The sequence below is a fragment of the Ochotona curzoniae genome, unplaced genomic scaffold (genome assembly GCF_017591425.1).
Source record: "Ochotona curzoniae isolate NIBS_2020 unplaced genomic scaffold, NIBS_Ocur_1.0 contig_883, whole genome shotgun sequence".
Lineage (NCBI taxonomy): Eukaryota > Metazoa > Chordata > Mammalia > Lagomorpha > Ochotonidae > Ochotona > Ochotona curzoniae.
The window spans coordinates 16,437,182-16,461,732 of record NW_024466599.1 but is presented as its reverse complement, the minus strand read 5'-3'; the positions used below and the strand labels follow the sequence as shown (position 1 = coordinate 16,461,732).

The window sequence follows — 24,551 nt, the reverse complement described above, 5'->3', positions numbered from 1 at the left end:
TTCCCAGCACTGAAAAATGTCTTTTTTCTTTGTAGCCTCCTATTTGATACTCAGTCCTTCATTACTCATTAGGAGTCATTTCCTCTGCGATTGCTCATCTAATAACTTCCTAGTTCCCTAAGGCAGTGAGGGGCCTGTCTTCTGTCCTTGTTTCATCCCTTTAGCACTTAACGTGGAATTTTAACTGTTGGGTTTTTTCCTTCTGCAGTTCCTACCCATACACATCTGAGCACTCAGTATTTGTTGATTGGAATTGCAGATACAGTGCTGTTGGTGGTGTCAGGGAGGGATTCAGCCGTCCAAGTGTGAAGTAGAGCAACTTGGGCTGAGGACATGGCATTGGAAATGGGCTCTGAAGGCCTTGGGGAGAAGGAAGAAAGGCCCGGAGAGTGGGAACGATTTAAACAGGAGTAGGAATGTCCCATTCCGGAAGCAGCACACGAGTTAGAGTGATTTGGGAGGATGGCTGACATGTCCTCTAGGAAAGCCTGATAAAATGAATCCCTCTTGCAGCCCACTGCACCTGTCATGGTACTTGGAATGTTTGAACCTGCTTTTCAAACTCTGTATCCTTTTACCTATCAGACAGGATTGAATTTCTCTTCTGACCTCTCTCCTCAGACTAATATTCTAGGAGAGGCTCGAGGGGCCCCATGTGATCTTAGGAGGCTTATGGAAGGACTGGGAAAGTGGTGAGTTGGTGAGCAGTCCCTTGTCAGAAGTCCTAGAGAGGATCTGGCACCATGGCCTAGCAGCTGAAGTTCTCATGTTAAATGCACCGGGATTCCATATGGGCGCCGGTTCTAATCCTAGCAGCTCCACTTCCCATCCAGCTCCCTGCTTGTGGCCTGGGAAAGCAGTCGAGGACAGCCCAAGGCCGGGCTCCCGCGTGGGAGACCTGGAAGCGGTTCTTGGCTCCTGGCTTTGGATCGGCATAGCATCAGCTGTTGTGGTCACTTGGAGAGTGAATCATCGGCCAGAAGATCTTCCTCTCTGTCTCTCCTCTCTGTGTATATCCGATTTTCCAATAAAAATAAATAAATCTTAAAAAAAAAAAGGAAGTCCCAGAGAACAGGCCCTGGGCTTTGGCTTTGGAGACTTGTGGTTCCGTTCACAGCTTTATCCTGGATGTTAGCACGTTTAATTAGGCCTGAACTCTTTTGTTCATGAGGCTTGATCAGGTTCCTGACTTTTGTTCTTCTGCTTTTGGGAGTGAATATTCTCCTCTCGATTTACTGGTTGAAGTTAGCTACTCAGTGACTGCTGGTCTTCAAGGAGAATGAAAGAGCACTTTATGTATTAGCGATATAATTTGTTTGTTGTTAAATGTAAATCATTTTCCAAATCCTTTTCTCCTTTAAGTTTAACTTTGTTAGAATAGCTGTTGTGGTGCGCTGGGTTAATCATGCTGTTGCTTGCAACATCTGTATCTCATACTGGAGGATCACTTTGTTAAATTTTCAACTTTTTTTTAAAGATTTTTTTAATTGGAAAGGCAGATTTACAGAGAGAAAGAGAGACAAAGATCTTCCATCTGCTGGTTAATTCTCAAATGGCTGCAGTAGCTGGAGCTGAGCTGATCTGAAGCCAGGAGACTGGAACCTCTTTTGGGTCTCCCACGTAAGTTCAGGGTCTCAAAGTGTAGAGAGCACCCTGACCCGCAGAGAAAAACTCTCACACACACTGTGTCCTTCTCCGTGGTGCTTCTTTATTGTCCTCCATCTCCTCCCTTCCTTCCCCTTCCGCACAAGCTTCACAATATATACACTTCATCGTCCAATCAACAATAAGGTCAGTACAGCACCGGTGAGCATGCACCCGGGGCCAATCAGGATGAGGTTCCGGCTTCTGCTAGACCTCTTCCTCGTGACCCTGGCATACAGCCAAGGCGTCATCTTAGGGCTGAGTAGCCGAAGCTCCCAACACAAAGCTTTGGGCTGTTCTCTGCTGTTTTCCCAGGACATAGGCAGGGAGCCGGATTGAAAGTGGGGCATCCAGGACATGAACCAATGCCCAGATGGGATGCTGCTTGCAGGCTGAGGATTAGTCAGTTGAGCCATCACACCGGTTCTTTCCTGGCTGCTCTGGTTCTGATCCAGCTCCCTCTAATGCGCCTGGGGGAGTAGCAGGTGATAATTTACTTAACCTACCACCCGTGTGCAAGACTCACACGGGTTCCTGGTTCCTGCTTTGGATCTTTAAAAAAATGTAAACTGTAGTTCTTACTTTGCCACTTAAATTTGTTTTCATTACGAAAATAAATAATTCTAATTGACGAAACTTTATAAAGTAGGAGTAGGAAAAACTATGTGTTTTATGTGCATGTGTATGTATCTTCATACAAGTTTTTCTAGAAAACACAGTAATTTGGAATATGGACTTTTAGTTCTAGTTGAGAACTAATGTCAGTTTCCTCTTGTTAGAACGTGCAGTTTTTAATTTTTCCTCCAAAGATTTAGATTTATTTACTTATTTGAAAGACAGAGTCACAGAGAAAATCGGGAGAGACAAGATCTTGCACTCTCTCCCTAGAGGGTCTTCACACCAGGGCTGAGCCGTGCCACAGCCAGGAGCTTCCTCCCACATGGGTGTAGGAAACCAAGCGCTTGGGCCATCCTCTTCTGCTCTACCAGGCCACTAGCATGGTGCTGGATTGGAAGTGGAGCAGCTGGAACATGAACCAGGGTGCCATGTGAAATGGCAGCACTGCAGATGGCAACTGAATGCGCTGTGCCCCAGTGTCAGGTCCAAACATGGAGATTTCATATTTATCCCTGGATGTGTTATAAAGATGAAGAGATAGTATAGGTTTACTGTGACCAGTGAGTGAGTTCGCAATAGTGGAATAATAATCAGGCCTGCCTTTTGATTAGATTGGCCAGGGCTTCTGCTCTGCAGTGTGCGGAACCAGGTGATGGGTTCAGGGACACTCTGCCTTTCATCTCTTCTCTGAAACAATACGAATTCAATTTCTGAATTTAAAATTATTTTTATTGGAAAGGCAGAATTAGAGAATGGGGAGGGATAAGATGGGAAAGAGAGCAGGAGAGAACACTTCTGTCTACAGGTTCGCCAAAGGCCAGGGTTGGGCCGAACCAAAGCCAGAAGCCTGGAGCTTCCTGGTCTTCCCCACATGGCGGGCAGGGGCCATGCACTTGGTCCATCTGCTGCTTTTTCTGGGTGCATTCACAGAGCTGGATTGGAAGTGAAGCAGCTGAGATGCAAGGGATGCTGGTTTTGCAGGCAACCACTTAACACGCTGTGTCACAGTGCTAGCCCTCCTGATAAATATTTTCAAGTTGTTTTCTGAAGGGTTGTATCAATTCATAATCCCATGGGTCTGCCTACAAGTAACCATTCCTCTGTTGCTAGCCCTGGTATTGATTGAGCACTAAGTTCTGTGAGGCATTTTCGTTTTTAGTGGTAAGTTTCTAAGCAGAAATAGAACAGAACTAATTAACACTTACTAGCCTGTTTTATTTCTTCTTGGGTAACTTCCTTGAGATCTTGATGTTCTGATCATCTGTTAAATAGGCTCACTATGCATTAAAAAATGCACCATAACTTAGTGGTTAATTCTTCACCTTTGCTTCCCTCAGCCCTCACCCTGGTCCCATATGAGTCCAGTTTGTGTCCCGGCCGCTCCACTTCCCATCCAGCTCCTTGCTTATGGCTGGGAAAGCAGCAGGAGATGGCCCTAGGCCTTGGGACCCTGCACCCAGGTGAGAGACCTGGCTTCAAATCAGCTCAGCTCCTACTGTTGCGGCCACTTGGGAAGTGAACCAGTGGACGCAAGATCTTTCTGTGTCTTAAAAAAAAAATTCTAGGGCCCGGCGCGGTGGCGCAAGTGGTTAAAGGTCCTCGCCTTGCACGCCCGGGATCCCATATGGGCGCCGGTTCTAATCCCGGCAGCCCCGCTTCCCTTCCAGCTCCCTGCCTGTGGCCTGGGAAAGCAGTCGAGGATGGCCCAAAGCTTTGGGACCCTGCACCCGCGTGGGAGATCCGGAAGAGGCTCCTGGCTTCAGATCAGCATAGTATCGACCCATTGCGCTCACTTGCGTAGTGAATCATCAGACGGAAGATCTCCCTCTCTGTCTCTCCTCTCTGTATATCCACCTTTCCAATAAAAAAAATAATAAAAATAAATCTTAAAAAAAAAATTCTACATGTTGTAAATTTCTTGTTTGTTTGCCTTTTAATTTTGTTTTCCAGGTCTTAAATATATAGATGAATGTGTTTTCCTGTATGGCTACAAAACTTATTATAAAAGGTGTTTTCTTGCTTTTTTGTTACAAAGATATGATGTTGAAGTCTGAACTTTTTCATGCTCTGTGCTTTCTAAGGAAGACCAGCAAGTAGCTTTGCTTTAATGTTTAGTCTCGGGATGAGAATTGACTGAATAGCCAGCTCCTCCCCAGACCTTCTGGGTAGCAATGGAGGCTGAGTCACAAGTTCTTCTTAGTTATTTTTTTACCCCATTGTGTGGGTGAATTGTCTTATTCTTAGTTGTTGACTGATTTTTTAAAATTGGTATAAATCTTCAATATAATTTCGCTAGTAATTATGTCAGTATTTGTTTGTAACCTCTATTCTTTTATATAGCTTTGATTTATTGATTTGATACATTATAGGCTAAACTTAACTTTAATAAAAATCCAGCTTTGTAATGTATGTTTAAATATCCTAAATCGAAGATATTAAGTTGCTGAAGCAAAGCATAACAAAGAACTAAGTTTGTATGGAGAAGTTGCTCTTTTTTTTTTTTTTTTTTTAAGCTTTTAAATCTTGGCATGCTTTTATAATTGGGATCCTAGACAAAAATAATAACTCTTGGGCCCGGCACAGTGGCGCAAGTGGTTAAGGTCCTCGCCTTGCACACCCAGGATCCCATATGGGCGCCAGTTCTAATCCTGGCAGCCCTGCTTCCCATCCTGCTCTCTGCCTGTGGCCCAGGAAAGCAGTCGAGGACAACCCAAAGCTTTGGGACCCTGCACCCACGTGGGAGACCTGGAGGAGGTTCCTGGCTCCTGGCCTTGGATTGGCACAGCATCGGCCGTTGCGCTCACTTGGGGAGTGAATCATCGGCCGGAAGATCTTCCTCTCTGTCTCTCCTCCTCTCTGTATATCCACCTTTCCAATAAAAAAAAATAAATAAATCTTTAAAAAAAATAATAACTCTTTCCCTCAGATATTGATTACATTAAGAGCAACATATCCTTTTTTGTCAATAGTTAGTACAAGTATAATTTAGGTCAATGAAATAAAGCTGATTAATGATTATAGTTGAAAATAATATAATACTCACGAAGTTATCACTTAAAGGTGCCTTGTGTGTACCAAATGTCTTACAAACTTGCTACCTAAGCCTAAAATTGCCTGGAGGTTAGGATCCATTAGCCACTTTTATGAGGGTACTTCTTAAAATTCACTAAAAAGTGAAATTACAGTTTATTTTGGTGCAAAAATGTTAATATGTGTCTTCTACATAGGTTAGGAAATTGGGGTTATATCGTATCTAAGTTGCAAAACTGGGGAGTAATGGTGTAGGGATTCAAATTTAGGTCGGTTGATCTGTTTGTGTAATTCAAATTCTAGTCTTTCAGCCTATTGTCACCTGTTCAATTGATAGTATTCTAATCTTTGATGGTTAAGAATCTGTTCTTATTAAATAATATTTTATTTTATTTGGAAGGATATTTTTATTCTGAAAGTCTCTGACCACAACAATACATTTTCTGAGAAAATTCCCATAGCAGTTTTACTCCCATCACCAGCTGTGTAATGCATACAGTACAATCTTATGGAACTGGTGATTAGGATTAAAATTTGCCAGAACATATTTTATGTTAAACAGCAATAGCAGCATCTCACAGAAATGTCTACAGCCATATTTACACTGTCCATTTTCACGCATTTTCAGCACACATAGTTACAGCATATTCCAGTAGCATGTCTAGGTTGCTTGCTAGCAATGCAAGCCCCTGCCCGCAGGTCACTGTAGCTGCTGAATTGGGTAACATTACAGTTAGTTCTATGTAGGTCATTAAGGAATGTTGTAGTGATTACTGCAGGACTGACTACTGTTTTGGTGGGTCAAGAGATATTCATGGCAATTTACGGATTAGCACATATGGAGCAGGCATGAAAGCAAAAACTCCAGCACCCTGTGACATGTTTAATGAGATCAACACAAGATAAAACAGAAATGTCCCAAAATAAATTTTAGGAAGTGAAGTGCCACTGAAAGTAGTTTGTTCCACACGTCCTCAAAGGAAGGATATGGGAATAAGATGAGGTAGGTAGATGAGGGAAAATGCAAGGCTACTTCGAAAGTTGAAAGCTAGTATTAAAAATATTTTTGTTTTGGTGCAGAGTTTTGAAATCCATGCATAGTGTCTTTTAGAAACACATTTAAAAGCTATTTAAAATTATTATTATTGTTAGATTTACAGAAAGAAGGAGAGACTGAAAGAAAGATTTTCCATACACTGCTTCACTCTCCAACTGGCCGCAATGACCAGAGGAGAGCTGAGCTGATCAGAAGCTAGGAGCCAGGAACCGCTTCCAGGTCTCTCACATGGGTGCAAGGTCCCAAGGCTTTTGGGCCATCCTCAGCTGCTTTCCCATGCCATAAACAGGGAGCTGGATCGTCAGTGGAGTCGCCAGAACATGAACCGGTACCCATAAGGGATGCCAGCATGTACAAGGCAAGGATGAGGCCACTGAGCCATTGTGCCATGGTCCATAAAACACATTTTCCATGGACTTTTTGAAGTACTTACGTGAAGGTCAGCAGATGATATACACTAAAACAGCTTTATTGAGGTGTAATTCATTTACTGTAAAATTCACCTTTTTAAGTTCATATTTGAGTGGGTTTTTGAGTATATATTTGCAGAATTGGATAGCTGTTGACATTACCTCATTTTAGAATCCTTTTCTCATTATTCCCATCACCATTTCGCTCCAGCACCTCTCTCTCTCTAGGCACCACTGATCTGTTTACTGTCTTGGGACTGGCCTTTTGTGGACATTTCATATAAATGGGCTTGTGTGATCTGTGTGACCAGCTGCTTTCACTGCATCTAAGATTTATCCATGATGCACCTGTACCAGTGCTTCATTCCCTTTTATACTATGTTATATAAATACATCACATTTTATTTATCCATTTATCAGGTAATGGACATGGGGGTTGCTTTTTTTTTTTCTTACTGTGGTGATTAATACACTGAGCATTTGTGAGTTGAATTTTGTGTGGGCATATGTTTAATTTTTTTTGCCTCAGTTCTTCTGCCTTTTCTATTTTTATCCATGTAAAGAGAACAGATTTTATGCATTCCATATGCAAGTTCAGGAAGACAGGCACACTTCCCTCGTTCACCTGCTTCCCGCTGATAGTCCTCCTCCCTTCCCCTTCCTCAGCAGGATTTGAAGTCATAATTTTAATCCACTGTAATCCACAGGCTTAATTTGTCCCTAGTCATAATATTCAACAAGGACAAAGTAAAAAGATTGCAAGACCACATATCCACAGGCGTATAAACACAGGCTAAAGAAGACAATCACATCCCAAAGTAACCATTTCATCCCTGCACTTTTGTGTGTGTGCCATTTGCCTTGTGCTCAGGCCTGGATGTGGAATTCACTGTTTTATGGGGATCTGTGCTTATCATTTTAAGGAATTTCCAAATCTTTTCCCCAAAATAATTAAGCCATTTTGTATGGATTCCACTTTAGGAGATTAGATTTTATACTGTTGATGTACCATTTGCTTATATTTACAAAAATTAGTTAAAATTATTGGATTAGATTGTCGGTTCCCCAGTATGAAATGTGATACACTCTAGGTTATAAGGCTTTCTGATGGATAAACTAAAAATGAAAGTCATCTCAGGGGGCTGGCACAAGAATGTGGCATGTTAAACCTCCGCTTGTGGTGCCAGCATCTCATATGGACTCTGTTTCAAATCCTGCTTGCTCCACTTGCAGTCCATTTTCTTAGCTATGTCTGGGGGAGGCTGTGGAGGTCGGCCCAAGTCCTGGGACCCCTACACCCACGTGGGAGACCCAGAGGAAGTTCTGGAGTTTGTTCTGGTCCAGGTCCAGCCTTTGGTGCCATTAGGGAATGGAACCAGTGGATGGAAGATTTCTCTCTCTCTTTCTCTCTTTCTTTCTGTCTCACCTTTCTGTATAACAGTGTCTTTCCAATTGAAATGAATAAATATTTTTTTAAGTCATCAATTCAGAGGTACTGTTGTTACTTTATTCTTATAGTTTTGATATTTACATATTAGTAAATGCTACTTATTAATAAACTGAGTTATTAAGGATTGATGAACTTCAGTGTTCATTAACTAAATGATTAAAAGCTTCAAATTGGTTTTCTTTCAGGAAATCTGTCAGTTATATAGTGCATTGAGAAATTCCTGTTGCACCTGCTACACACTATTTTCATTGCATCCTTTGCATCATTGGTATTGTCTTGAGTTAGCTGTGAGTCCAGTTGTGGTTATTTATTTATTTATTTATTTATTCAGGAGAGAGAGAAAAAAGAGAGACTGACTTTTATGTGCTAGTTCACTTTGCAAATAACCATAATGGCTGCAGCTGGGCCAGTGCCAAAGCCAGGAACCAGGTACTCAGTCCTGGCAGGAGCTCCTACGCTCTTAGGCTGTCTCCCACTGCTTTCTGAGGCCGGGAGCCAGATTGGAAGTAGCAGTTTAAGCCACAGTATACTCTCTCTCTCTCTCTCTCTCTCTCTCTCTCTCTCTCTCTCTCTCTCTCTATATATATATATATATATATATATATATATATATCAACCATATTACTCCCTTAGCAGATATTTGTCGTGTGTTTTCTCTGAGATATCTTAGGCATGTGGAAGTAAAATGAGAATTGTCTCTTTCCCAGCACATGTGAAATGGACAAATATGTGATATATTGTGGAATTGAAATACAACATCATAAATGTGGGTGTTATGATTTGAGGGGTGTTATGGCATATCTGTTAGATAGTGACTGGCTATCTGGGAGAACAAAGTCTTTCAAAAGAAAACATACACTGAGTCTGGAATTGAAGGATGAAATCAAAGTGTTGGTGACTATTAAGGGGAAGAACTCTTCATGAAGGAGCATGAGAGAATTAAAATCAGTACTGTGTTAAGCAAAGATTGATGTAGTTAGAATAAATGAATGGAGGGAAATTGCCGTTTTTTTTTTAATGAAGAAAATATTTTCATTGGAAAGGCAGATTTATAAAGAGACAGAAAGGTCTTCCATTTGCTGGTTCACTCCACAAATGACTTCAGCAGCCAGAGATGAGTTGATCCAAAGCAGGAGTCAGGACCTTCTTCTGCATCTCCCGCATGGGTACAGGATGCCAAGGTGTTAGGGCCATCCTCTGTTGACTTCCTGAGCCACAAGCAGGGAGCTGAATGGGAAATGAAGCAGAAGGGACATAGTGCCCATATGGGATGCTGGTACCACAGAGTGTATTTATTTATTTGAAGGCATCCTTTAGTTCCCTCCCCAAATGGTCCCAATGACTGGGGCTGGGCCAGGTGGAAGCCAGGAGCTTGCAACTTCATCTGGGTCTCCCATGTGAATGCCAGGAGCCTACATACTCAGATAGTCACTTTGCTTTCCCAGATGCATTAAAAAGAAACTGAGGGCCCAGCATGTTGGCCTAGCAGCTAAAGTCCTCACTTTGCACGCACCAAGATCCCATATGGGCACCGGTTCTAATCCTACTAGCTCCACTTCCCATCCAGCTCCCTGCTTGTGGCCTGGGAAGGCAATTGGGACGGCCCAAAGCCTTGGGACCCTGCACCCACGTGGGAGACCTAGAAGAGATTCCTGGCTCCTGGCTTTAGATCGACGCAGCACTGGCCGTTGTGGTCACTTGGGGAGTGAATCATCAGATAGAAGATCTTCCTTTCTCTGTATATCTGACTTTCCAATAAATGAATTTTTTTTTTTAAAGAGGGAACTTAATTGGAAATAGAACAGCAGGGATTTGAACCAGCACTCATGGGATGCTACTATCACATGTGATGGTTTAACCCTCTGTGATAACACTGGCTCCAGGAAATTATCTTGAGGTGAATATGATAAAATAGTTAGGGTGAGAGTTTTGAAGCTGTTTTGTACTATGACGTTTTGACTTTAGTTGTAATTAATGGGAAAAAGTAAGCAGGGGAGAAGCACTTATGAATGTTTCAGGAGAAAAAATCTTATGTCTTTGTTTTAGGAAATTTTGCCTTATTTCTTGTAGTGACCTACAGATCCAGTCTCCCAGTGACAGGCCAAGAATTACTAAATGTCCCAGGTGATATGTTTGGGCAAATTGGGGAACTTTGAAGGACAGACTACTGGCCACCTACATAGGAGATGGGGTTTGGAGATCAGTTTTGCCATTAACTCATGAGCTTCTGATGCTGTTTTAGAATTCCACCTTGAAAATGGAGCACAAAATAATGACTATAATTCTTTTTCCTGTGATTCTGAGCCTTCATGCAACAAATAATTTAGCCTTAGTTGAGTTATGTTTTATTTAGGAGGCCATGATCTTTTGGGGGTGGGAACCTTACGAACCCTGCATAGAATTTCCTACTCCTAGTAATTCTAGTTTTTCTCCCTTAGTATGAATATGTTTTCCACAGTCTAAATTTTATCTGGTGATTTCCTCAAATTGCATTTGGACTGTATTAAGTCAAAGCCATCTCTCTGTCTCTTACTATCTACCAAGTGTATTTTCCTGGTTTATACAAAGGTAGCAATGATAGTTCTCCACTAATTTTTAATGAGCAGAAACAGGCTCATATGAATATGTTACAACTATCAGCAATTAGCATAGTTAATTATGTGTTCAAATTCTATTATGGCTACACACTGCCAAAATTGCCCATCATTTTAATGTCACCCCTCTAAAGAGGAGAAAGGGACATTTGCTGGGTGCTGACTTGAGCTATATTGCCTGCAATAGATACTGCATAGGTAACAGCATAGATGCTGGTTACTCTTCTCTTCTCCCAGAGCATTACACCCAGAGGAAGGAGACCCTGAGCACTTCCCACTTTCCACATAAATGATAAATGCAGTCCTGGGTGTTGACAGGGGGCCCAAGTTTGATTTTCTTTTCCACTGCAAATAGGCCGACATTGAGCTGGCATGCTGCTTTCAGGAATCTGCAGCTAACTCATCATTACTTACTACCATTATTTAAGAGAGAAAGAGATAGATAAAAAAAAATCAGAAGATTGCATCATAGTTTTTACCTGCTGAGTTTGGGCAGCTCACCTATGAAATGCGAACACTGTCATCAGCCTTGCAGGGACATTGGAAAGGACTTAGGAAAGGTGTCCTGCGTAAGAGCCAAAGCATCCAGATTCTCACTGAGTGATCAGCATGATGTGCAGGAGGATCTTTAAAAAGTTCATAGAAAAATATGAAAAAAAACTATAGATTTCAAAGTAGTTTGTAACAAAATCAGCTTATCTTTCAATTCCATATTTACGTGCACTAGCTTGTTCTGTTTTATTTTGCTTTGTTTGTGCGCGCGCGAGAGATCATTCCCATCTTGTTGTTCACTTTCCAAATGTCTGCCACGGCCAGGGCTAGGTCAGGCTGAAGCTGGGCGCTGGTAACTCAATCCAGGATTCTTATGCGGTTGAGCCATGGCCTGCTGCCTGCTGGGTGATACATTAGAGAGCAGAGCTGGGGCTCAAACTCAGGCACTTCAGTATGAGTTGCAGTCATCCCTACCAGTGTGTTGCCTCTAGGCGAAATGCATGCCTCTCCAAGAACTTTCTGAAGTACTTTATTAAGGTACTTCTACTATTAGTAGATAATCAGAACAGTATTGAATTAATAATGAATACTCAATAAGTCTCCACTATTATAATTATACAAAGCCATTTTAAAAAATGTAAAGCAATGTATTAGGTATTTGTTTTATTTTTCAAAATTTCTGGAGATGGTGCTATGGTATAGTGGGAAAGGCTATTGCCTGTGGTGCCAGCATCCCATATAGGTGCTAGTTTGAGTGCTGGCTGCTCTACTTCCAGTCCAGCTCCCTGATAATGACCTGGGAAAACAATGGAAAATGACCCACTTGTTTGGGTTCCTGCACCCATGTTGGAGACCAGGCAGAGGCTCTGGTCTTCTGGCATCTGACCAGGATAGTTCTGGCCTTTGCAGCCATTTGGGGAGTGAACCAGCACTGACTCTCCCTCTTTCTCTCTGACTCTCCCTCTTTCTCACTATAACTCTGCCTTTCAAATATATACATATAAGATTTTGTGGACTTTTTTTTCTGTAAGTCTGTAAATTGACTAGGATTATTAAAATGAAGTAGTTATTCCACAATAGGGCTGGGAGAATTAAAATATATATAACATGAAATGGTGTGCCTTAAAAGTTTATTGGTTCCAAAATGGGTTTTAGGTTTTTGCTACAATCAGATGTTACATGCAGACATGAATGTTATGTTACTAGGTTATCATGCCTGTATACCTGGTGACTAAATCTCATATACCAGGTGAGGTACTGCAAAAAGTGCCTTCAGTTTTACTCAAGAAATTTGCTCTCCCAGCCCATTATGTTATTCGGGTCACTCTTTGGTTCTATTTCAGGATTACTGAGCATCCATGTAACATTCTGTTGCATTCACAGACTACAGGACTGTCAGCCAAAGGACTAGACAGATGATTTCCAAGTTTAGCCTTAGATTTGCGAATTAAGGGTTTGTGACCATTTGTCATTCTGTTCTCTTACCCGTCTTTGGTAATTCGCATACTTTTATTCAGACTTTTTAAACTGTTCTATGTACTGCCTGTGCTGAGTTTTCCAGCATGTTTTAAAATTGTCTCAGTCACAAGGAGCTATTAAGTGGGTACCTTTGCTATGCATATCTGTAAGTACCTCGTTACTTTAAAGGCACATAGTTTTAAATTGAGGAAGTAAAAAATGTTTGTTTTATTTTTTTTACTTGTTTGAAGAAGTTGTAGTCATAACGTGATTTATGAGACTTCCCTCTGTGTTTACTTTGCCAGCTGATGACCCTAATTTCATAAGCTGCAATTAGGGGAATTGTCATTTTATTCCTTCCATTCCATGATTTCCCATGAGACCCTGAGAACCCATCATATCCGTAGGGTCACTGAGTGCTGCTGGCTGGTGCTGACCCCTCACTGCTCCTCCAGGTCACCAGCCACATCTTTCACTGTTGAGGGCCGGGTGCTGCCTCTGATCTTCACAGCTGATTGTTTATCCCCAATGGAATCTGACCTTGTAAACAAACACCTGTCAGGTTCAAGTCCAAGGTTCTTCATGTGACAATTATAACCAACTTTTACTCCTCCTTTAAGACAGAAGGAGTATCTCCTTTGGAGTTCCTGAGTACCCCGTGACAGTTGTGGCATTATTTTTCTGTATAGTAAATAATACCTGGAGTTTGCCTTTTGAGAAAGAATGGTAAAACCAACTAGTATATGTATGAAGTTTCCTCCTACCCTGGGAGAATATAGTGACAAGTGAAGTCTCAAGTGTAGTAACAGATTTAAAACTCCATTGCAGTGAAACTTGTGAAATCAAATGAAAGAACATACCCTTTGGAGGATAGTTAAGTAGTAGTAACACATGGAAAAGCCCTTTTTGGAAATGTTAGTGAAAATTTAGCTAACCCTAATGCCCAATCCTGGCTTATCCTTGTGGTTAGATGGGTGTGTCCGGTTGTTGATACTGATTCCAGTCTAGAGCCAGATCACTGTCTCTGCTTACCACACAATGCGCTGGTCAAAATTTAGTAGGTGGGATAGTTGCTATGTGAGGAAGTGAGTTGGGTTCACATACCAGTTTCTTTGGTTGGTGTGGGTCCCTTCTGCTGGCCACGCTGAAGCAGTCATGTTTCTAGGTCATTGGAACAGACTAGCTCCCCAAGCACCTGAGTGCACACGATAACGTGCATTGTGACACTTCTTGGCAGCTAGTCATCCCGCTTCTCTGGTGACACCAACTGTGATGTGTAACTTAATGCCTTCTTTGCTTAAAATTAGCTATGCAAATGTATTCTTTAAGCTTCTAAGAATATTAATATTTCAATGATTCAGGTAAATTGATACACTGAATTGTCTTTTACTACAGTGGTGTTTTCTTGCACTATTAGACTCTCTGGTCTTAGGTACTAAGTATATTGCTATATTCCATGCCTTTTGTCTCCCTAACCAGTCTTAACTCTCACAACTCATGAAATATGCTTTAAAATTTGAGTTGAAAAAATTAAAACATTTTTTTAGTTAAAAAAATTTTATATTTGAGTTGATTTACAGTTCAATAATGAATTCAAGATTCAGAATGATATTGTACTCTTTCTTCCTGGATATTTTTATGAGGGAGCCATTTATTGAATATCTTGTATGTGGCAAGATGGCAAGCAGTGTAGTGGATTACTTTTAATACTTTAAAAATTACTCCTTTGGAGTATTTTTGATTTGTATATTTAAGAGAGAGAGTGAGCTATTGCTGCCATCCGTTGGTTCAGTTGCTGAATACAATGGCTAAGGGGTAGGACTGGGCGTGGGTGAAGCTGGGAGCTGGGTACGCTATCCAGACTCCCACATCAGTGGCAGCAACCCAGGTGCTTCACCTGTTACTGCTGCTTCTCAGAGGTCCGGAGCAGGGAGCAGGCGCTGGGGTGGAACCCCATCAAAGCGAGGTGGATGTGCCTGTCCTCAACACTAAGCTGACACCTGCTCCTGGGAGTAGCCTGAGTCTCAGAGCAGACCTCCCTAGTCTGCTAGGAAAGTAGCAGGCTGGACTTGGACCCGGAGCCCCATTCGTTCATTAGTGTGCAGTGCCTGACTAGCACATTTAGTCATATTTAAATAAATATGTACATTTTGGTATCTGTTTTTAATAATTGCTTTTAGACTTTTGTAAACCTATAGAACATAATTAAATAGCAGTTCCTCATTTATTTTGGGTATTTTTCTTATTTTCAGATTTTTAAAAATAAGTATTGTGGATTTCTATATTATCCTTATATGCATAGTTTATGCATTAAATTTCTCTGAGATACATTCTTGCCTGACTTTAATAGCCCCTCTTCTGTTCTAGATTAATGTCCACCAGAATGTTGATTCATGGCAATGGTTTCTTTTTCTTTCCTTTTTTTTTTTCAGACTTATTTATTTTATATTGGAAAGTCTTGATTTACAAAGAGGAGAGACAGAGAGAAAGATCTTTCATCTGTTGATTCACTTCCCAAGTGACTGCAGTGGCTGGCACTGAGCCAATCTGAAGCCAGGAGCTAGGAGCTTCTTTTGAGTCTCTCAAATGGGTGCAGGATCTTAAGGCTTTGGGTCCCAGGCTTTCCCATGCCATACGCAGGGAGTGGAAAGGAAGTGGAACAGCAGGATATGAACCAGTGCCCACATGGGTTCCTGGTACATTCAGGGCAAGGACGTTAGCCATAGGCTATTGCACCAGGCCCAGCAAAGGTTCCTTTATTCGTTATTGGCTATGAGCTGTACGAATCTGCCCCTTACATGGCTTTATTTGTAAGGCAGCATCATTTCCCCACCACATCTCTCATCCATCTGCTCAAGTACGTTGTACCTGTTGGGCAGCGCAGAGGCTCTGGGTTGTTTGCTGTTGGAAGTGTGAGCTGAGGGGACAGGCTTTCCTCTTGCTTAGTGGGCACACTGAACTCTGCCCTGCATATACTGGATTATTAATGGCACCATGCTTTTATGTTGCAGATGGCTGAGAGCTAGCGAGGAGAATCCGGGACCATGATGGCTCAGTTTCCTGCAGCCTTGAATGGTAAGCAGCTTTGTACTTGTGATAAGGTCATTAAGGACTTTTTTGCCCTTGTAGGGAGGGTAGCGAGGGGTCGGGAGTGGCTGGAGAGGTTAAAGAGGTCAGGGGGATGGATGAGGAGGAGGTTTAAAATAAAGTCCTCTTATTGAGAATATTGATAGTGTATTTCAAAGCATTGCATGTGTTGTCTGTACAATATTATGTAGTAAATTATATGGAATGTGTGCTTGCCATTGAGTAGTTAAGAATAGCTTTAAGTATATTGCATTTGACACATAGAACTGGAGGAGTAAAAAGTAGGGTGCTTTGAGGTGAATGCTGAGGTGTGTTTGGTAGCATAGCGTGATTGCAGACTGACACAGCCAGTAAAGCTGTGTTATACATATGTAAGATTGCTTTCCCTTTTCATGAGTGCTACTGTTTATGTAATACATGTCTAATATAAGGTATTTTCTCAAAAGTTATTTGTGAGGCAGATAGAGGGAGTTTCTGTCCGTTAGTTTATTCCCTTGTTGCCTCCACGCCTGGTAGCCCCTGAGGTGTGGATCCAGGAGTTTCTTCTCCGAGTCTCCCACGTGGGTGACAGGAGCCCACCTTGAGCCCGCACTGCTGCCGCCTCCATCTCCACTGCATTTCCAGGGAGCTGCAGTCGAAAACCAGAGCCAGTGTTGAACCAGGCACTGTGATGTGGCTAGCAGACATCCTAACCAGATTTTTAACTGCTCGTCCAGGTGCTGGCACCTAAGATAAAACCTTTTTTAAAGAAAATGTTTAGATGTTGTCAATAATGATAAGTATAGAAAGCTTTTGTTCTGAATTTAGTTTTAATTTTAATTCCTTTTTCACATACTATTTAGCTACCTTTAAAGATATTGTTACTATGTAAGTAATTTAGAATGAATTGAGAAAATTAATTGTATTTTTAAAGCACTAAAGAAACTGAGGGGCCAGCACTGTGGTGTAGCAAGCTAATCCTCCACGCTGTGGTACTGGTATCCCATCTAGGTGCTGGTTTGTGACCCCACTGCTCCCATCCTCCTCTGCTTATGGCCTGCAAAGGGCAGAGAGGATGGCTTGTGTCCTTGGCCTGTGCCCATGTGGGAGGCATGGCAGAAGCTCCTGAATCTCAGCTTCAGATCAGCTCAGTGCCAGCTGTTGCACCTATTTGGAGTAATCAGTGAGTGAATGGAAGACCCTCTCTCTCTCCTTCTTTTTCTGTAAAAGCTGCCTTTCAAATTAAAGAAAAAAAAAAAAGACAGGAAAGAAAGAAATTGAGTCACTGAGGGGTTTTGAGTCATAGTTATCATGCATGTGATCTATGGCTGGGAACAGGCCCGGTTGGGGAGCTAAGGGGACAACCCTAGCTGGGTTGAGGTTCCCACCAAGGAGCGTGTGGGCTGGAATGGGGGCTGCGTTCTGAGCAGGAAACGGTTGTAGTCTCCATTGGCACAAATGTGGACTGGGATTGGGTGCACTGAGCTGGGCCAGACTCCAGCACCCTCTGATGTCCTGGAGGACCAGGGTAGATGTGGGATGGACTAGGCAAGGTCTTAACCCCCACTGAGCCACGTGTGAGCCATATGTGGGTATGGACTAGTCATGGCTGGGCTGAAACATCCAACAGCAAGAACCAGATTGGGTTGAAGGCCAGTCAGGAAAAGCCACTGTTCCTGCTAGGACAGGAGGTGAACTGAGTAGGGCTGGCTCTTGGACCCCCTGGTATGTGCAAAATCTGGCATGGGGAGAGGTTCTGATGAAGGAGCCTGGGCAACTTCTCTAGCAGGATACAGACCCAGCAGGTAAGCGCAAAAAACAAGTTAGGAAACAGCCCAGAACAGGCCATGGAAAGTTACCCACTGGCATATATCTGGCATGGATTAGGAGAGGACCAGGCTGAATCGGTTCATATCATCCACTGGCAAATCCAGGCACCAGAACAGTGTGGGTCAAGCCGGGTTTGGTCAGCCAAAACTAGTGCACAATACAGAATGCCAAGGTGAGGTTGTCTGTGCCGGAAGTGACCGCAGCACCCAACCAGCATGCGTGAGAACCAGGAAGGGAGGGGGCAGAGCCGGCAGGGGAATAAGGGGTGGTTCCTTTGCTGGACAGCTACTCCCACTGGAGAGCATGAGCTGGGATGGAGGCAGACCAGACTAGGCAGGGCTACAACACCTGTACGCCTCATGTGGACTAGATCAGGGAAAAGTCAGGCTAGGCTGATTATTCCTACTGGTGCAAACAAAATTAGAGTGGGTGAGGGTTGTTTGGGCTTAGCCACAGCATCAGCTGGCAGAAGCTGGCACTGGGGGCTAGTTCTGGCAAGTCAAACCCAAACCACAGAACTACCTGGAGAGTGCATAATCCGGGAGTGGGAGAGGCCTGGGAGGGAAATAGAGGGCTCCTCCCTCTTGGGTTACCACTTCTACAGGAGGACACGAAAACCAGGACAGGGGCGGGGGTGGAATGGAGTGTGGGACAGACTGAACTACTGCTACACATACTGGCAAACCAGGGTAGTGGGAGGGCCTGATGGGGGTTATTGTGGGTCGCTTTGACTAGGCTGCAGCTCCCACTGGTTTATGCGAGGGCTGAGAATGTGTTGGGCAGCACCAGGCTGGTCTGCAGCACCCATTGGTTTCAGTGGGAGTCGGGGCTGAAAACAGAATCAACCCAGCGATTGCAACCACCAGCTGATCGGGGCAATGGACTGAGCCGGGCCCTGTACCTGCTAGTACATACAAGAATCTGGTCCAAGAACAGCTCAGACAAAGTTTCTTTGGTGATTTCCCCAATTGAAATGCTGGACTCAGAACCCTAACCAGAAAAGAGAGAAGATCGAACAGGTCAATCAACCATCTTAGCTATATGTTGGCAGCAAAATACAGGGCAAATGGAGACTCTATGATGCACTATGTCAATCAGTGGATTCTTCAAAGACCTCATCATGCTTGGAGTGGCAAGATTGGCAGTGATTTATAACTGGTGAACTATCAAACCACTTGAGCAAGAACCTCAGAGAATGCCCTACATGCGGGACCTGGGGAGAGTGGGAAATTGGGTGGGACTTCTCCCTTAATACCCCCCTTTAAACATGAAGGAAACAATATGGAAATAATAGTCTTACCCACTTTCCTATAGCCCTTGAACCTTTTTACCCTAATTAACTATGTAAAGATTGTCAAAAATATAATAATAATAATAATAAAAAAAGAAAGTCATAGTTATACAGAGGGAGCCCCTCACCCAGTGGTTCACTCCCCAGATACTCCCAACTTCCGGGGCTGGGCCAGGCCAAGGCCAGGAGCGAGGAGCTTCTTCTAGAGCTCCCATGTGGGTGGTGGTGGCCTAACACTTGGACCATCTTCTGCTACCTTTTCCCTGCCCATAGCAAGAAGCTAGATTGGACCTGGAGCTGCTGGGACTAGAACTGGTGCCCATCTCTGAGGCCAGTGCCAGCTTTACCTACTACACCGCAGCATTGGCCCTGAGTTCTTAATTTTATATTAAATTTCATTAGCTTTCTGTAGAAAATATAAGGAAATAAAGTCAATAATTGTTTAGCATGTAAATTGGAAGCAGTAATAAAAGAACTCTAAACCATAAAGAGAGATCACTGTACCACTACATTGATGAAACTGCTGTTTTTAGATTCCCATCTAGTATTTCATCAGTCGCATCTTTTACTTTCAACTTATTTTTGTCATAGGTCTCACCAGTAAATTGATATTAAATGCATATTGTCTATTTCAAGATTTAGGAAAGTTTTAGAGAAATTAATTATCTGTATAAAAAGTGGAATCAAATTGTAGTGTGTGGAAGCCTGACGCTGTGGCTCAGCTGGTTAAGTTGCTGCCTGGGATGCTGGCATCTCATATGAGCGCTGGTTTGAAACCTATTGTTCCACCTTGGATCAAACCCCCAATGCAGCTCCCTGCTAATACTCCTTGGAGTCAGTGGAAGATGGTCCATGTGCTTGGATCCCCACCACCCACATACATGGAGTTTTTGGATTTTGACTTTGACCCAGACAAATCTCAGCCATGTGACCATTTCGGGAGTGAATCAACAAATGAAACATTTCTGTCTCTGCTTCTCTTACCGTAACTCTGCCTTTTGAAAGCATGGGATCCTAGTGGCTAAAAGTCCTCACCTTCAACACCAGGATCCCATGTGGGCACCAGTTCATGTCCCAGCTGCTCCATTTCCCATCCAGCTCCCTGCTTGTGGCCTGGGGAAGCAATAGAGGACAGCCCAAAGCTTTGGGACCCTGTAGCTATATAGGAGACCAAGAAGCTCCTAGCTCCTGAGTTCAGATTGACTCAGCTCCAGCCAGCAACCACTTGGGGAGTAACCCAATGGATGGAAGATCTTTCTGTTTCTCCTCTCTGTATATCTACCTTTACATCTTCATTTAACATTTATTTATTTACTTTTGTTTGAAAGAGTTACAAAGTGAAGGAAGGAGAGAGATATCTTCCACCCACCGGTTCACTCCCCAAATGGCTGCAATGGCCAGAGCTGAGCTGATCTGAAGCCAGGAGCCAGGAGCTAGGAGCTTCTTCCAGGGATGCAGAGTTCCAAGGCTTTAGGCCATCCTCGACTGCTTTCCCACCATAGGCAGGGAGCTGGATGGGAAGTAGAGCAATTGAGACATGAACCAGTGCCTGTATGGGACACTGGCACCACTGTGGAAGATTAATTTGCTACACTGGTGTGCCACTTCCCTTCCTCCCATCCCCTGATTCTAAATGTGTGGAAAGGTTTGTGTCATTTAATTAAGCATGAGCTTGAGATAAGACTTTTTGTTATTTAAATTTTTTTCTGAACTCTTAATGATGCATATCAGCATTACTCTTATTTTGAAAGTGGGCCACAGCTATGTATGATTTTAATTTAAATTAATAAAAATAATGTTCAAATTCCATGCCTCAACCACTCATCTACATTTCAAGTGCTCAAAGCACACTTGGCTAATGACCAGCACATTGAACAATGTGGTTGTAAAGCCTCGACATTGTTTCAGAAGGTTCTGTTAAACAGGTATTTTCCTAGTCTCTGATGTTTCACTCTCCATTTCCTCAACAGAGCTAAATGTGGGTGAATTATATTTTTGCCACTGTGACTCTACTACTAGAGTATTTCGCCAGTGCCTTGTTTAACTGGAGACTGTTTGCTTCTTCTTTTCAAAAATGTAATGGCTATGAGCCTTGTGGGAGCTCAGCTGCTACTTTCCCCTGCACAGTGCCACTGTGAGGCAGCTTGCTTCAGTCTCAGAACCGTGGGACTGCTGGTGAGTGGTTAAGTGAAGAATTGCCAAGGCCATTGTAGTTAAGTATATTCAAAATATGGACGAGAGAAAAAAAGAAGTGAGAAGGAACAACCATTTTATTTTTCAGCTTAATGACCTTGGCATTTTAGAGCCTATGAATCTTTTCAACTGTATCATTAACAAATTGCTGTTGAACATTGGAGCAGTAGAACAAAAAAAACACCCAAGTGTTATTTAAGTCTCCACAATTGAGGCTTTGGTTTTATTCAGGCCAGTATTCCAGCTGTGAATTTTAGTGATTGAAGTTATCACATGGTCAGTATTACTGTTCAACTGTTCTTTTTGTAAAGATTTATTTTTTATTGGAATGTCAGATTTACAGAGAGAAGGAGAGACAGAAAGATGTTCCATCTTGCTGGTTCACTTTTGATCCAGCTTCCTGCTAAGGTGCCTGGCTAAGCAACAGAAGATGGATGAAGCTCCTGGCTTCTGGCTTCAGACTGTCCCAGCCCCAACTGCTGTGGCCATTTGGGGAATGTTGGGAGATATCTCTCTTTTTCTCTCTCTTTCTAACTCAGATTTTAAAATAAATAAATAGAATTTAAAAAGGAAAATATTCTATTCAGTAATGAGTTGGGGAAAGTGAATAGAATTTTAAAACATTTTTTTAAATTAATTAATTAATTTTCAAAAGGCAGAGTTATGTGCCTGGCACAGTAGCCTAGCAGCTAAAATCTTCGCCTTGCATGCACCAAGATCCCATATGGGTGCCGGTTCTAATTCTGGCGGTCCCACTTCCCATCCAGCTCCCTACTTGTGACCTGGGAAAGCAGTCAAGGACTGCCCAAGGCATTGGGACCCTGAACCCGCATAGGAGACCTAGAGGAGTCTCCTGGCTCCCGGCTTTGGATTGGCTCAGCTGTGGCTCTTGTGGCCACTTGGGAAGAGAATCAGCTGATGGAAGATCTTCCTCTCTGTCTCTCTTCCTCTCTGTATATTGGACTTGCTAATAAAAATAGCTTTTAAAAAATACATGGGGGGCCCGGCGCGGTGGCGCAAGTGGTTAAAGGTCCTCGCCTAGCACGCCCAGGATCCCATATTGGCGCCGGTTCTAATCCCGGCAGCCCCGCTTCCCTTCCAGCTCCCTGCCTGTGGCCTGGGAAAGCAGTCGAGGACGGCCCAAAGCTTTGGGAACCTGCACCTGTGTGGGAGACCCGGAAGAGGCTCCTGGCTTCGGATCGGCATAGTATCGACCCGTTGCACTCACTTGGGGAGTGAATCATCGGACGGAAGATCTTCCTCTCTGTCTCTCCTCTCTGTATATCCGCCTTTCCAATAAAAAAAAATAATAAAAAAATAAATCTTAAAAAAAAAATACATGGGATAGCAAATGGCTTAAAAATAAATAAATCATTAAAAAATAAAAGGCAGAGTTACAGAGAACAGGAGGAGGATAAGAGGGAGAGACAGAGAGATCGCCCATCTTCTGGTTCACTCCACAGTGGAGACTGAAGCCAGGAGACTGAACCTTGATCCTGGTCTCCAGTATGGAAGGGTACTTGGGTCAACTTCAGCAGCCTTCCCAGATGCATTTTCGGGGAGCTGGGTCATAATTGGAGTAGCCAGGACTGAAACTGACACCCATATGGGATGCTAGTGTTGCAGGTAGCAGCTTAACGTGCTGCGCCACAACACCGACCACAGAATTTTAATGTATTGTTAACATGACTATCAGAAAATATGAGAATTTAAGGAAATGTTAGACATTAACCACTAAGCTTAAGTGTTTCTGCTTTTCTTTAGGATTCACAAATATAGATGTAAGATTTTTTTTTACTTTTTTTACTTTTAAGATCAAATAACAAACTTTTAGCTCTTGAAAAGGTTCTGTTAGTGATATATTCTAAGTAAGAAAGACAGAATTGGATCAACTATTTTAAAATTGGCTCAAATTACATGTATTTCTCATTTGTTTCAAAGTGGCCCAATTTGAAGGTTATTGGAACTCTGCTTAAAAATTGTTTATTGTAACAATGTGTTAGAACATTTTCCATAACTGACATTCATCATGAGACTCTCTGATCATTATTGTGTTGACTTTCTTGTTTGGTGGTCTCTGGAATATTGAGCAATCTGTGAGCTTCCCAAAGGGGTCTGTGTCATTGAACTCTGCACCCCAGACATGTGTCTGTGGAGTAGAGGAGGATGAAGGTGAGAAGGTTGTTGCGTGGGGTCATGGGTGGCGTTGGGCACTGTGCAGACAGGCAGCAAATGCGTGAGGAAGAGAAGCTGTCAAGGTGTGGTCAAGAGGACGGTGGCACAACTCTGTCCTCTAGGGTCTCCAGCCCCACGTGGCGGGCAGCGCAGGCCCGTCTGAGCAGCCGCAGGACGGGGCTTCAGCGTGCTCATCTCCCGGTTGTCCGTTGGTGATTTGTGGCAAACTTTTACCCGAAGGGGAAGAGCCCTGACGTCTCTTGGGTTGTTGAATGCCCTGGGATTGGCATTCCTTGAGTTGAGAAATGGGCTCGCCGAGTGCCCTCCATGTGGCAGGCAGCATCAGGGGCTTCAGCTTTCTGTTGGGTTTATTGGGTGTAATTTATCCACTTTTTGAATTTTGACACATGTGCATTTGTATAAATCTGGATATTAAACATTTTATTGTATAAAAGGTTCTCTTGGGTCACATTACCCAACTCTCTGTCATAACCACTGATTAGAATTCTGTTCCTATAGCTACTTTCCCACAGAACGCCATATAAATGGAATATAAAATATATACGCTGTGTGTCTGATTTCTGTCACTTAGTAAAATACTTTTTGTGATTCATCCATGATGTCACCTTTTTCCTTTTTATTGCAGGTTACTATTTCATTGTGTAAATGTGTACAAGTGTTGATTTATCCATTCATTTGAAGATTGCATTTGGGTTATTTCCAAGTTTTTGTTTAAAGATTTACTAACTTCAAAGCCAGAGTGACAGAGAAAAAAAGAGGGAAAAGAGAGCTTCCATCAGCCAGTGTGTGTGTGTGTGTGTGTGTGTGTGTGTGTGTGAGAGAGAGAGAGAGAGAGAGAGAGAGAATAAATGAGCTCCTCCATCTGTAGGCTCACTCCCCAGTGCTCTCAGTAACAGAGTCAGTCTCCCCCACGTGTGGCAGGAACCCTAGCACGTGGCTGTTTTCTGTAGCCTTCCCAGGTGCTTTGGCAGGAGTTCTGAGTTGGAAGCAGAGAAGCTAGGATTCCAAGCTGTGTTTTGGTATAAAATTCTAGCATTTTGAGTGTCCGCTGAACTCACTACACCACAACACTGGCCTCATTTCCAGATTTTAATGTTTATGATTGAATCTTCTGTAACCATCAGAATAGGTTTTTATGTAGAGATAGGTTTTCATTTCCGTTGAGTAAATGCCCAGTTATTAATACACAAGAATTTGTTGTTGAGTTGTGTGGCAAGTGTAT

The 24,551-nt window shown here is 42.8% G+C and overlaps 1 protein-coding gene across 4 annotated transcripts in view; it reads left to right on the top strand.

The window, feature by feature from the left end:
• The window catches only part of ITSN2 (intersectin 2), a 141,715-nt gene that overhangs the window by 9,762 nt on the left and 107,402 nt on the right, over nt 1-24,551 (top strand). For all 4 annotated transcript variants that reach the window (XM_040992917.1, XM_040992916.1, XM_040992919.1 and 1 more), the window contains exon 2: nt 15,765-15,828. In XM_040992917.1, coding sequence (XP_040848851.1) covers nt 15,798-15,828 — 31 coding nt within the window. In that variant the 5' untranslated portion in view covers nt 15,765-15,797. The remainder of the gene's footprint in view (nt 1-15,764; nt 15,829-24,551) is intronic.